At 38.0% G+C, this 13,676-nt stretch overlaps 1 protein-coding gene across 4 annotated transcripts in view; it reads right to left on the bottom strand.

The window, feature by feature from the left end:
* Window positions 1-1,178: 1,178 nt before the first annotated feature.
* ARHGAP10 (Rho GTPase activating protein 10) overlaps window positions 1,179-13,676 on the bottom strand; it is a 136,536-nt gene continuing 124,038 nt past the window's right edge. For 3 of the 4 annotated variants that reach the window (XM_010709544.4, XM_010709545.4, XM_019614509.3), the window contains 3 exons: window positions 11,292-11,423; window positions 10,438-10,529; window positions 1,179-1,968 (listed from right to left, as the gene is read on the bottom strand). In XM_010709544.4, the coding sequence (XP_010707846.2) occupies window positions 1,880-1,968; window positions 10,438-10,529; window positions 11,292-11,423 (313 nt within the window). In that variant the 3' untranslated portion in view covers window positions 1,179-1,879. Of the gene's footprint in view, window positions 1,969-10,437; window positions 10,530-11,291; window positions 11,424-13,676 lie in introns of those variants that run through there. The other variant, XR_014882838.1, reaches the window with a different exon arrangement.

Here is a 13,676-nt window from a genome sequence, read left to right as displayed (position 1 = left end):
TGTCCGACATTCTCAGCTAGTAGCAATGGAATCTGAACTTGGCCACACAGACAACATCCTGCATTCAGAATGTCTCTTGAAGGTCACAAACGAATTCCTACAGCTACGGTCCCAGGTGACACAACGTCCAGCCAGAACAGCATTTTGCCTCGTGAACAGATCTGTGCAAGGAAACCTGCCATCTCTTGCTATATTTATTGGTATGACTATTTCCTTAAAAGCATATCAAGGAGCATATCTGAGAACTGGATTTTCTTTACAGAAGTCCTGAAGTCATTTTCTGTGCTTGGGTCACTCAGCCACTATGCCAAGATAAGGACTGCCTATGGCAGAGTCACTGCTCACATATGAGGAGAATTCACCAAATGAAACTTCTCCAAGCTGTGAGGTTTAGTGCTGGAGAGCCGTACTGACTTGGCCCACCGCTGCTCCATCTGGAAATGATTTGGGCATACTCCAGTAGAGCCTCCACAGTCTAGGCAAAGGAACAAAAAAGCAGTATGGAGTTAAATCTTAAGGGGATAAGAAACACCTCAACCTTAAGGCAGTGTTAACCATTAACTGGTTTACTAATCACATTGGTTAGAAAAACCTGCAAGCAAACTATATCTGTAGTAAATTACTCTAAATCCATAGAGTCCAATTTAACAAATAAATGAGCCTGCGCTAACATGCCATCCTGTCAGATTTTCCTGCGTCCTCTCCACTGCCTCCCAAAGGGTCTTTCTTGAAGGAGAGAAGAAATACAAAGATTAACGATACACTGCATATCACATTTTTATCACCAGGCACAAATTTATACATCACAGGGTTTCTAGAAGCTTTTTCTGTGATCACAGATAACTCGCTTTCTACACAAATAGTTCTACAAATTCTGAGGCAGTTACTTGAGGACTGTGATACTATGAAGTATCGTTAAGACCTTACAATCTACAATTATGGGAGAGGAAGAAAGGGAAGCTCAAGAGCCAGCCAGCAGATAAAATGAAAGATTTTTCCAGGATATACAAGAATCACAGAGATACTCTTTTCCTTTGGCTTGGGCTTGCCAAGTTGCCTGTTTTGAGTTCCCTATCCATTTTAGAGCCTCTTTGTGACTGACTTAATAAAGCTGCCAATTATTATTTAATGTCATAACTTACACAATCAGACAAAATATTCTCCAGCTAAAGAATGACTAAGGTCAAATACCAAACATCATTTTATTTCATTTACAGTGATATTTTTGAGTAACAAAGGAACCACAGCAGATAGGAGTCTGTAATAAAAGCTCATGTGTCTTACCTTAATAAAATAAATGAAGTCACACACACAACCTAAATGAGCATATTCTTTGAAGACATTTGAAAAATGTCATGTCTTGATACCTATACATTTACTTACCAATACATCTGTTCCACATCATCTATTCCACTTTTTGAAATATAATTTAGGTGTCAGCATGATAGTTTTTTTATCCAACAGTACTTTCCATACTCGAATAACAGTCTGTTAAAAATGGCTGACATCGATGCGTAATCTTCTGGACATTGATTTTTTAAAATCATCTTCAACTGAGAGCTGAGCCACAGATCAAACAAAGATTTGACTTCAAATGCTAGTTACCGTGCAAACAACCATATTGTTACAATTGAAAAAACTATTAAAAAATTAAACCTTCACGCCATCCCACTATTCGGTCCCCATCGATTCCAAACCTTGAAGAATCTTTCATTTCTAACTCGTATTTGGCAACAATTAATGTCTTTAAATATACTGGGATCTCCAACCCACAATCAGGCTCTTCGTTGATTAAAAATTGTCACGAAAGTGAAGAGAAGTGACTATAACAAAAATCCATGGATACCATGTACACCTTCTTGGCGTTCAATGCATAAAGCTATAAAAACTGAACATAATTTTGTGGAATCAGTCCTCTCTTGCCATTTAATGTGCCTTCTAGCCATCCTGGTTCCCTGGAAAATTGCACTGCAAAAGAAAAGAAAAAATACATCATATTTTTATGCTCAAAATAGTCCTTTTAGATTTAGCTCCATGACACCGTGCAAAGTATCCATGAAAATCTGCAATCTCTTGCAAACACCAAGTTGACTTGACACCTCACTCGGGAAAATTATGAGGATAGTTAAGTAAATGCTTGCATAATATATGTGCTTGATCTATCTTCTGCTTTTGGGTGCAGGAGATTACATGAAGGGAACAATTAGCTAAAGGGACTAAAAAAGGACAGGTTCATAAAACAGAAAATTCAGAAGCTTTCTGGTGAGAAGTCAAAATTTCTGTCAAATAGTAGGAAACAATTTCAGTAGCTGAGGGCAAAGTATAACCAAACTCCTGTATTGGGCAGAGGCAATGAACCTGGTAGCTTAGAGCCACAGAAAAGAGTCCAGATCTCATTCCAAGTATCATCTGTTCACAGAGTAGACCTTCTACTACAAGAGACCATTGGACAATATCTAAATTATCAAACACATCATGGTATTCACAAAACACGAACAGCTTGGAAGGTAAGCCTTGTTCCTTATCACCATCCTAAGTACTTGCCATTACTGATACTAAAGTTAATGCAAAAGTATCTGTAGATCTAAAATAAGAAAAAGTTCTGCTCAGAGTCTAAATGCCCCCAAGTAATTCTGTGAGCAACAAAATAAATTAACTCTGGCTTCCTATGTATTTTTTAACCACATTTGACAGAAGTTAATAAAAGAAGCATAAGACTCATTCATTTGGAATACAGTAAAAAGTGCTTAAATCCCCCTATTAAATTTCTTAGGAGAACAGAGTATACGTATCTACTTACCTATTTAATTGTAAATCCCACACTTCTAGTGACCTATGATGTTCTCTACCATGTTAATTTATCCTCTTAGTGCTTTTAAGATGGACATTATTTAAAGAAATCATCAGACAAATGCTGAATTATGCTGCTGGCCGTAACAATGCTTTATTCAAAACACATTAACACATTGAGAAATGTGATATTGATAGCTTTCTACAAATCAAGGAAATAAAAGTTAAGTCTCACTTAAAAAGCATTGTAAGGTTCTCAAAATGAGCACTTAAAATTTCCCCTACCCTTTTGCTCTGTGTCCTAACGCTGGCAGGCCATAGCTAGAAGCAGTGCTCAGAAACCATGGCTTAAATAACAGCTCTTTCTCCAAGAGAATTAAGTATTTAGAAAACCAGACTGTTTCCAAATGATGCCGATAGTCCATATTCAGAACCAATATGAGCACATAATTAACATGAATGTGTGCAGTAGAAAGATTCCAAAGGAAAAAAAAAACACAGAAAATTCTCTTTTAGAATCTCTGTACACACTGAAACTCACAGTAACTTACATTACTATTAGTAATTAACAGGCCCTCCTCTTTCTTTGTCATTTTTAAACCATGATTACAGTGTATACATGCATTTAAAACTGCGATGCTGAAACCAGCACAAGCCCACCTCCAGAAGCTCTGCTGCAACAGCTGCCATTGCACCCAGTGAGCCATCGTGCCAGCTCTAGGAGTAGTCCACCCTCTGCCTGAAGTGCCCATGTCTATGGGGCACAGCTGTATTATGGGAAGGAAACTCCCCCAGAACAGCAGACAAGAAAGAAAAGCAACCAGAAGAGCTGCATGTAAGAAATTTCTGCTTGTCCTCTGGAGCTCAACCCAAAATACATTTGGGTCAATTTATGTGACAGAGAAGACAGTGATTACTGGCATGTCAGTGTCTATAAACCAAAAGCCTGTTAAAAACAAGGGCAGTCCTTGTCTGAGGTGATCACACTGGACAGGGCCCTAAAATTTACCCGGAGGAGGAAATGGGCAAACAGTATGGAATCCCTTGGCTTGACACAGCAGCAAATTTCAGAAGAAATGTTTTCCGAACAAGTTTGATAATATAATAGTGAACTCTGAGTATTGCAGAATGTTAACACACGAGGCTGAGCAGCAGGGCTGGAACTAGATGATCTTAAAGATCCCTTCCAACCCAAGCCACTCTGTGATTATATGATTCTATCCCATCGTTACCTAGAAGGCTGAGCTCTGCACTTGGGGAACTGAATACCACAGTTCACACACAGCTCAAAACCTCACTATTTCCTTGGTACAATTTTCTTACAGACTCTATGAGCACTGAAGAAAGGACAACCACTCAGACTACACCTAAACTCACCATTTCTGGTGGGAAACTTTAAAAAAAAAAAAATAATAACACATCAAGAATTCTTAGTATTCAATAGCAATGGCAACTGTCATCTTGAGTAAGATTATGCTCTCTTTCAGATCTCCTCATGCATCAAGATAACCACGTACATCACTGACTTCTGTGGGCAAATGATGTAAATACAGAAGCTGCCCAAATGTAAAGTTGTCTGAAACCCCAATAACCCTGTTTCCTTTGCTAACCAATTCCAAAGCATGCTCTACAACAGCATTCATTTTAAAAACCCTTACCACACAAAAGACATTCTGCTATCACACGTCTTCCCAAACCCAGGCCAGAGGCTATTTCTAAAAAAACAACCTGTTGAAGAGATGCTCTTTCTTGTCCGCTTTCTGCCATTTCTTCTCAATCGACAGACATCACAATTCTTAGCACTTTCTCAGGCCTGCCTCATTTAAAAATCATGCTGCAGAAACTACACATAAAACTACAACTCATTATTGGACCTCTTGGACTAAGTCTTATGCTCGCTAGGGAAAACACCTGTAGTGTGAAAGACAGGGAGCAGAGAACTGACAATTAGATATGGCACAGAAAGATTTGATGAGGGTATAGCAGCTGTGCAATCCAAACTGGCCATCAAAAGCCTTCTCACTCTGAGGACAGTGGAAATAGCAGCAATCTTCAGAGCCCAGAGGGGATGGCAGCCTCCTCAACACCTTCTGCAGGGCCATTTGAGTGGTCTCACCCTAGTGAAGGCAAACTGTACACAGGGAGGATTTTTGACCATCAGTATGGCTGTGAATGCTACACAGTTAACCCAACCTCAGGTGGACAAACAAAATCAATAGATTTGCTATCTGTAATGAGATCTCCAAGTAACAGCTTTTCCAATTTCACTGAATCAAGAAACACAGTAAGGTTAGCTTGGTAGTTGCAGCATTCGTTCTTAGTTATCTGTATTCTCTATAGGAAATACCTTTAATATTGCCCATGTTATGATTGTCTAACTGCAAATACATAAAAATTTGAAAGCATCTCTTCAATGAGACACCAAGTGCTGACATACTCCCCTATAGCAGACATCATTCTTCTTTCAGCAAATCAAAAGTTTCAGGGGTCTGCACTACAAATGAGATCAAGATTCATTTCCACAGCGGTATTATTTCACTGCCTAGGTGCCACTAGCTGCAGGACTGAATCAGGCAAAACCCTTGTGGAAACCAGCTGTTTTGGGAGGAAATCTGACATGCATGGTGTCTGACAAGACGGTCTCCGTTTCTACTAAGCAAAAGTAATGGACCAAAAGCTACATTCTGTGGGCAACAGAAAGCTCACTACAACACCAAAATACACTTTCATCCAGATCAGTCCTGTTGGCCAATTCTTCATCAGGAAATTAAATTAAAGCACAAAGATGTGCTTCCAAGTCCTACGTCCTAAGTGCAGACAGAGACTTGGAGTCTTAGTCCTGAGCTGAATCCATCCCACCCATCAGCTGAGTATCCATGACAGTCCTGCACGCACAACAAGAGGTAATACACATCTGTTCAAACACATCTATTTAAACATCTTCCACTTCTTAGCTTCCCAATAATGCTTTTTTTTTTTTGGACTTTACTGTTTCCACAATACCGTTAGCAAGATAAAGTCTTCCCTATTCTGTATGCAGCAAAGTCAGGCCAGTTAAGGTCAAGCTACCTTCTGTGGCTTTTTAACACTTTGAGCAAAGTTGGCAGAAATTATGAGTGCATATCTAGTACTTTTTACTGGTGAAGCTGTAATTGCAACTTTCAACAGCAATTTGAGGTAATTTATCTCTAATGGTACGGAGGGATCTGAAAAGAAGAATATCTGCCCATCGCCTGTACACTCAGTTTCTCTGGGTGTGACACTGGGACAGTTTATGTACACAAACGCTTTGAAAGCCACAGATGAAAGGAACACAAAGAAGTTGCTTTATTCTCATTTTAAACTCAACAAAATAATTATTTGCACATACAATGCAATATAGCATTCTGGAAGTACTACTTTTCTTTGATGTAAATCCTTCATTTGTCAATACCATAAAGAAAGAAAGTCCAGAAACCTCAGCGTGAATAACAGGGAAAAGAGTGCCTTGGAGACAAAACGAGGCAGATTAACTGAGAGTGGCACTCAATTACACTGGGAAAAGTAGAGAGGGATGACCATGGCTGTTTGAATGGCATTTTGTGTTCCTGCTGTGCTTGGAAGTGTACGGGAACTGCTGAATCAGGGCCTGAACCTCTGACTGATCACCTGAAGCAAGCAATGAGTCAGTCCTGGGAGCACAGGTGAAGGCAATTCACCTGTGCTGGCGGAAGGGGTGGAGCCTGGCTGCACCTCTCCTAGACCCATTTAAGAGCTGACTACCATTAGAAAAGGATTTCTGGAGTTTTGTTGTGAGCTCAGGATGTGGGTAAGCATTCTATCTATTCTCTTTTTGTTATTATAATCTGCTTTGCCAAATTCTCTGGTTTATTTCGTAGTTATAACATCTTTATATTCATTGATTATACAGATAGGAGTAATGGCTACCATGGTTTTGCTAAGGAAAACTCTTGTGATAAAAAACTTCCTTAGTTCTCCCCTAAATCGTTATTTTAAAAATTGTGAAAAGCTTTGATGAGAGCCACCTTGACAAAATCTTGGGTAACTTTGCTGTAGAACAGCTATGAATAATGACAAGGAATTTTGTTGTGTACACAATATCTACTTTACCCAAACACTTCTCTCTAGTGAAATTCCCATTTACTCACTTCTAAACAGTCTCTTTTAAGAAGTAGAAATTTAAGATGAGGTTGCAAGGCTTGCAAGATTTTAGTGCTAGGCAGTCTGATTATTCCTTTCATGATTATTGGGAATAACTGCTGTGACGAAAAATACCCAATAGAGCCAGCATATGTCTCTCATGATCTCAGGTTATACTCTGCTTCTTCCCATACGTGCCCTTACCCAGCTGCGAAATCTTTATGCTTTGCCTCTAATCTCCTGAATTATAGTATTATGTGCTGTCAATAATACAGCTTGCAGCAACTGGGAAATAAAAACAATGGCACAGCCTAAGGTAAATTGAATTGAAGGTTGAAAAAAAAAAAATAAAAAAAAAGCAGTGGATATTGTTCAGATTATATTATTCATTTTCTTACACAATTCAATTAAATAGAGAAGTTTGCTTTTTCTTTCTTAACTTACCAGATGGTGCTTTAACATTTATATTCTGTGGCACTTAAATAAAAAAAAAACTAGGATTTGGGAGAGCATGCAAACAGTGAAAACACCTGAATATGCAAATGCTCAGACTCTATACAGGTTCTTATCAGGTGATGTAAAGCTTAATTTAAAATATTAGTAAATCTAACTTTGTTAGCCTGAGAAACCTGTCCTTTTCCCCATTTACATACAGGAAATGAAGAGAGCAGTAATGGTTAAACTTTTACCTGCTTGCACAATATTAGATTTAGTAGCTATGACAGGTGCAAGACTGTACCTCACTAAATGCCATTATTCTGTCTCAGGGTAGAGCAGCCAGAAAGATTCATCCAGGATAATAACAGACAAGAGAGAACTACTGCAATAAGCATCTACAGACCAAAAGAGACAAAGCAGAACAGGGAAGGGAAGTGAAAAAGTGAAGGAAACAAGGCAGAAGAACAGACCAGAGAGAAAGGAGAAAACTCAGCATGCAAACAGTGAGAGATGAGTGAGACAGGATTAGAAACTGAGACAGGCAGGGTAGAGAAAGGAGAGACGGATAAAACCCTTGCTAATGGAAGCAGCACTTTTTAGTAGACATTAATTTAACAGTTACTTTAATGGTTGATACTAGCTGTATGTCAACTTGATTGATGCGTTGTCACTTTGATAGTTAAGGTTATTGGTAGAGCTGCAGAAATGATGTATTATTACTTTAATTCTTCATTTGGGGGCTTTATTAGGGCATATGGGAATTTAAATTGAGTAACTGAAGAACCTGAACTGATTCACTGGAATTTGACTCTAGCATAGGCACAAGCATAATGCAAAAAGAAAAGGCCCGTGTGAAGGCATTTCAGTGATTTCAAACATGAGGACTGGTCTGCATTGTGACTGAGAATAGCATTCCACATTGATAGAGCCTACCTATGACATAACCTACTACAAATTGTTACGGAATGGCCATTAAGTTGTTAAATATATCCAGTTTATGTCTTATTACTTGCACGGTCTCCTCCTTTTTGGAGCTAGTCAACAACCTCCTCTAGGCTGAAAGTACTATGAGGTGAAGAACATCATCTGAATAAGCAAGATACAGTGGAATAAATCAAAACAAATGTACTTAAGGAAATGTGATCTCTTCATTGGAGATCTACAATTAGGTTTTCAAAATGCAGAGATTTTCAAAAACTTTTTCTAAGCTTCCAAACTTATTTGAAAAGTTGATATGGCAAAAAAATATTCCTATAGTTGAAACAACTCTCCACGTGCTGCCAAAGAATCAAATTCATACTTGTTCTTCTTTTTGGATAATCCAGCTGTCTAGATGAAAAACTACCGAGGCTGTAATGCACCAGAAGCATGGTAGCTTTGCCATAACATCAGTGACCTCTTTACAAAGGAGAAGTATCTCTACACTGCTGTCACACAAACACATTATACAGAAGAAACTAAGTCTTGTAAGGCTGACTTCCTCAGTGGCAACGCAACAGGCGTGCAAGCCATGGTACTCTGCATTAGAAATGCCTGTCTCTTAAGCTCCAGATCTTTTCTTCCATGCACCAGATTTTTTTTCCCATACACAAATTTTACATCTGTGGAAGATCCCTATCAGTCATATTTTTAAAAACTTCAATTAAAGTAACTGCTGTAAGAGATTTTTAAAAAGAGCAATCATTTAGCTAATCCATCTTTAAAAGATTTCCCATCTAACTTGATTCAGACGTGAATTGCCTGCAAGGCACTTATCTAATAGGAAACACCAAGTATAATTTTGTAAAGTGGGTGCTAGGAGGGAAGAACCTTGTGTGGACCCCAAACCAGCTTACACTGAAGAAAAACAACACCCAAACAACAGCAACAAAAAATCAACGTAACTGAATTCCGGACTAGGCCTATTCTTTGTTTATTTGGGAGGAGAGAGTACAGCAATTTCCTTACAATTTGCTGCTTTAAATTAGACTTGACGAAGAAGGGGAAGTAGATGTCTATGTCTGTGCGATTTTGTTGTTGTTACGACTGCTGAGAAAAAGGATTCAGCTGAGCTCCCCCCATTTGTTTCAGCTTTATGTGAGTAACTTTCCCACATGTACTTTTGATACAGTACTAACAGAGTTAACAGGGTACATTTTGGGAAATGTAGTGTGCAGTTAGAGAGCCTTTTAATACTTGTAGGTTAATTTTTTTCCAGAGGTTTCAGACTGTACTTTTCTTCTTGCTAGATGTAAACAGGTAATTTGGAATACTTCTCCTTGATGGGATATCCAAACGAAGATTCTCACGTGTAGCATCTGTGTGACTGGGCAATGTATATCCAAAGTGTATTTAGTCATTCAGAATTAAATAGTACTTTACCTCTGGAAACTATTTATCGGTCTTCTGGTCTCACAGCAAGATAGCAATGGATAAGGAAAAAACAGGCATCGCTGCAGAGTTTCTAGTTTCTTTAGGAGCCAGTGTGCCCCTTACTGCTCACCTGCCTCTAGGCAAATTGAAAGGATAAAGTACTGGTCTCAATTTCACCAAGAATCTTGAGAACCTAATTCACAAATCACTTTGAATCCCTCCATCTGCACAAAACTTGGATGAAGATTTGGCTGTAAATCTCGTTTTTCAGAACGAATGCAACTTATCAAGGCCTTGTAACAAACAACCGTCTTAAACTGCTCCTGCTATGAATTAATTTGTCCTTAAGAATTGTTATTATTGCATTCAAGTAACAAGATTTGCTGAATTTGTCCAGGCCCTGTTGATCCGTAGCATACCATCCCTTTCTGCAACAGTATTAGAAAACTGAGCTCTGAACTTTTTTCTGTGACATGTTTAAACATTGCTGAAACATTAAAACCAACAAGAATCTGCTCACCTGAAGCAAAGGCATTACCTCATATTGCTTTCATTTACGCTAATGCAGTTTCTATGTACCAGAAATCTTCTACGTCACTGACTGCCACAAGCAACTTTGACAGAACAGCAGCTATGCTTGTATTTCTATCCAAAGCCATTTGAATAGTTTTGTCAGTTTGTTTTTCTTTGCTTTACATTCACTCAATAAGTACTTACCATCTTCAAAAATTGCTCCTGTCTGAAATGATAATTCAGAGCTATGTTCTGCTTCGCATGGATAAACTGCTCTTGCTTTTCGGTGGGCAACGCTGAAAAATGAAATTATGAGTTGCAGTTACTTTTGACTGCTAAAGAAAATACTCTTTTTCTCAACCATTCTCTCTCCATTCACTCTGGGAGGTGGCTAAAACTTTTAACACAGTCTCGTGTATCGTCACAGGCTTTCAATTCATACGCATAAATGCCAGAACTGAAGCTTCTCAGCTTACTGCTGGCATTTCTGAATATCATATTCCTGTTTTTGTGCACACTTATTTCTACGACAGTTAAACACAGCTTTCAACCACTGCTATAATATTGCCAAGTGCTAATCAGCAGTAAAATCAGTAATAATCAAAGCATACCTTATCTTGTTTATAGACTAGTCATTATATCTTCCAAACTGTTCCCTCATGAATCTTGCAATACAGTTTTTCACTAACACTGCAGAGAATACTTTTCTGAATCCATTTTATTTTTTTTTATAATACAACATTGATAGTCCAATGAACATGCTATTTTGTCCTATATTCAATATGGTTTATAAAACTTCAGGCAGTCTTTTAGAGGTGCTCTTGGGATGTACAATAATAATCCTGGCTGAGTCTAGGTGTCTTCTGTGGGGAAGATGTTTAAAGGGAAAGTAAGACAAAGTGTCTAGTACTTTGTTCTGTAAAACTTGCAAAGGTTGCATTTCTTCATATGAGATAACCACTTATTTACAGCAGAACACATGAATTAGTCATTTAAAAAAAGATATAGCCTGAAGGGAGTGAATAAATAACCAGCAAAAGTCAAAGAGTACATCATACCTCTCCACTGCTCTGTCACCTCCAGTGGAAGGATTAGGGAAGGAGAAATCAGATGGTATGGTGTTGGTGGCAACTGGGTTGGTGCATGGGGTGTTCATCCACGAAACCATTGATGAACGGCTTTGACCAGAACTAAGGGAAATATTTCCAAGGCAGAATTAACAAGATGAATACCAAAAATGTTTGTATCTTCAAAGCTACACTAACTAGTTAGATCCTCAAAACTGAAAGCCAATAACAGCATCAAACTAATTTTCCAGATATCCTGTTTTTGCCATTTCCTCCTGAAAGCATTTCTCCTACATCCTAAGCCAGCACGAATTACCTAAGATGTACGACATAGCCAATAGCAAGAAAAAAAATCCACATTCCTTATCTAATAAAGACAGATACAATGAAACTGCATATAGCAGGTTATTATTTGAGCTGCCACTTTGCCTTTACAAGTTTTGACGAATCTATTTAAAAATCTTCTTAGCACTATACTAAGGCATGATGTATGATTGGAAGATTTCAAAATGCTACATCTATTACAACACTGGATCACGATGCTGCCTCTGGATTGAGATCTCTTTCGCATAACTGCACAGATACTGCTTCAGTGGCTGCCCTCATGAGCACACTGTTCAAATACATATTAAATTAATGGCTGAATACATAGTTGCGAAAAGAGGAGAACAGCGGATGAAGCTAAAACACTTATTTATCACTGAAAAACATATACAAAGTCATTCCCAACGTAAATGATGTTCCTCGTTCTACAGTTTGTGGAACTAAAATGTTCCACAATTGGAAGCTTTTCTTCATGGGCAGAGCAACCAAAAATCCAAACATTCCATGTCATCGTGTCTTTGGAACAAAAAACTGAACTTCAAGCAGTTTCCAAGCAGAAACAGAATTTAAATGGTTCACACGCATCTTTCACACAGCAGACATCACTTGGAAGTAACGCAGCTGGGTCTGGGATTTCTGAGGGCTAGTCTTAGCATTGAAGACTGAAGCAAAGGTGGCATTCAGAATATCTTCTCAGCAACCCCTGTTAGCAGGGCACCCACCTCATTTAGTAGGGGACTCACTGTTTCCCTAGTCTTCATTTTACTGTTGACATACTTAGAAAACCCTTCTGGTTATGCTTTACGTCCTTTGCAAAGTTTAATTCCAGGAGTGCTTTAGCCTTTCTCATTGCATCTCTGCAGGCCCTGACAACATTCTTATATTCTTCCCAGGTGGACAGGCCCTTTTTCCACTTTTCATGGATCATCATCTTTCCTTTTAGTTTATGCATGAGTTCTTGCTCATTCACACAGGCCTTCTGCTACCTTTGCCCGATTTCTTACTCTTAGGGGTGCACTGATCTTGAGCTTGGAAGAAGAGATGTTTATGTGTCAACCTACTCTTTTATCAGTTAGGGTTATTCCAGTACTAACCTTTTAGACATCATATATCCACAAAGCACTACCAAAATCTCTGAAACTAGTCAAGAAGGATTATCTAGATGTGTAAATTTCCACCTAAACAAGGTGGATTGACCAATAGCAAAATTCACAGACCCTCTACTTAATTACAAATGAATAAAAGGATGCAGGAAACCTAACTTATTAATTTGATTTCCATCTTCTTGTTCAAGCAGATATTTAATTTCTATATGAAATAATCACTATTCTGTTGTGTTGATAACAATGCTTACAAACAAGTACAACTTTTACAGACTAATTGTGCCAGCCAATATATTGCATTTTCATTCCAGTAATTACATACTTATATAGACATTTATTTTGACTATTAATTTTTTAATTTACTGCATTATAAAATGGTGAATGGCCTGTTCTTTATTCAATAAGACAATAATTTTTAATTTGGATCTTTGTCAGACTGCATTTGGATGAAAACTGGAATTCTAAGCGTACAAAACCAGTATTTTGTACTTAATTCCACTAATAAAAATGAAACTTAAATGTGATGGCATCATAATGAGAAGAATTTCTCAAAACATGTTCTGCTTTTAAAACTGTCAGATTTACCAAATAAAAGTAGAAATTGCATGTAGTAAACTGAATAAAAGCTGGACTGTGCTGATCAGAAACATATCACTCCATGCTTTGGGAATAGGACATCCAGTCTGCTTAGCCATTTCTGAATCTATCACTACATAGTAATTTACATTTCCTGTAGTTACATACTTCTGAAGACCAGCCCTAATAATGTTCTGGTTTACTTCCACTCGAACTTGTTCTCACCATTCTTATGTGTTGTTTTAAAAGTTTCCCTAATTTTTGGCTGTGACTCCATTTGAAGATAAAAAACAAAAAGTGAACATTGGCATTTGTATTATTTGTTTCAAATACTGAAGATAGAAAATTGCTTAATAGTACTGCAAAGTTTATG

Source organism: Meleagris gallopavo, chromosome 4 (assembly GCF_905368555.1).
Source record: "Meleagris gallopavo chromosome 4, MGAL_WU_HG_1.1, whole genome shotgun sequence".
NCBI lineage: Eukaryota > Metazoa > Chordata > Aves > Galliformes > Phasianidae > Meleagris > Meleagris gallopavo.
This window is presented reverse-complemented; position numbering and strand designations above follow the sequence as displayed.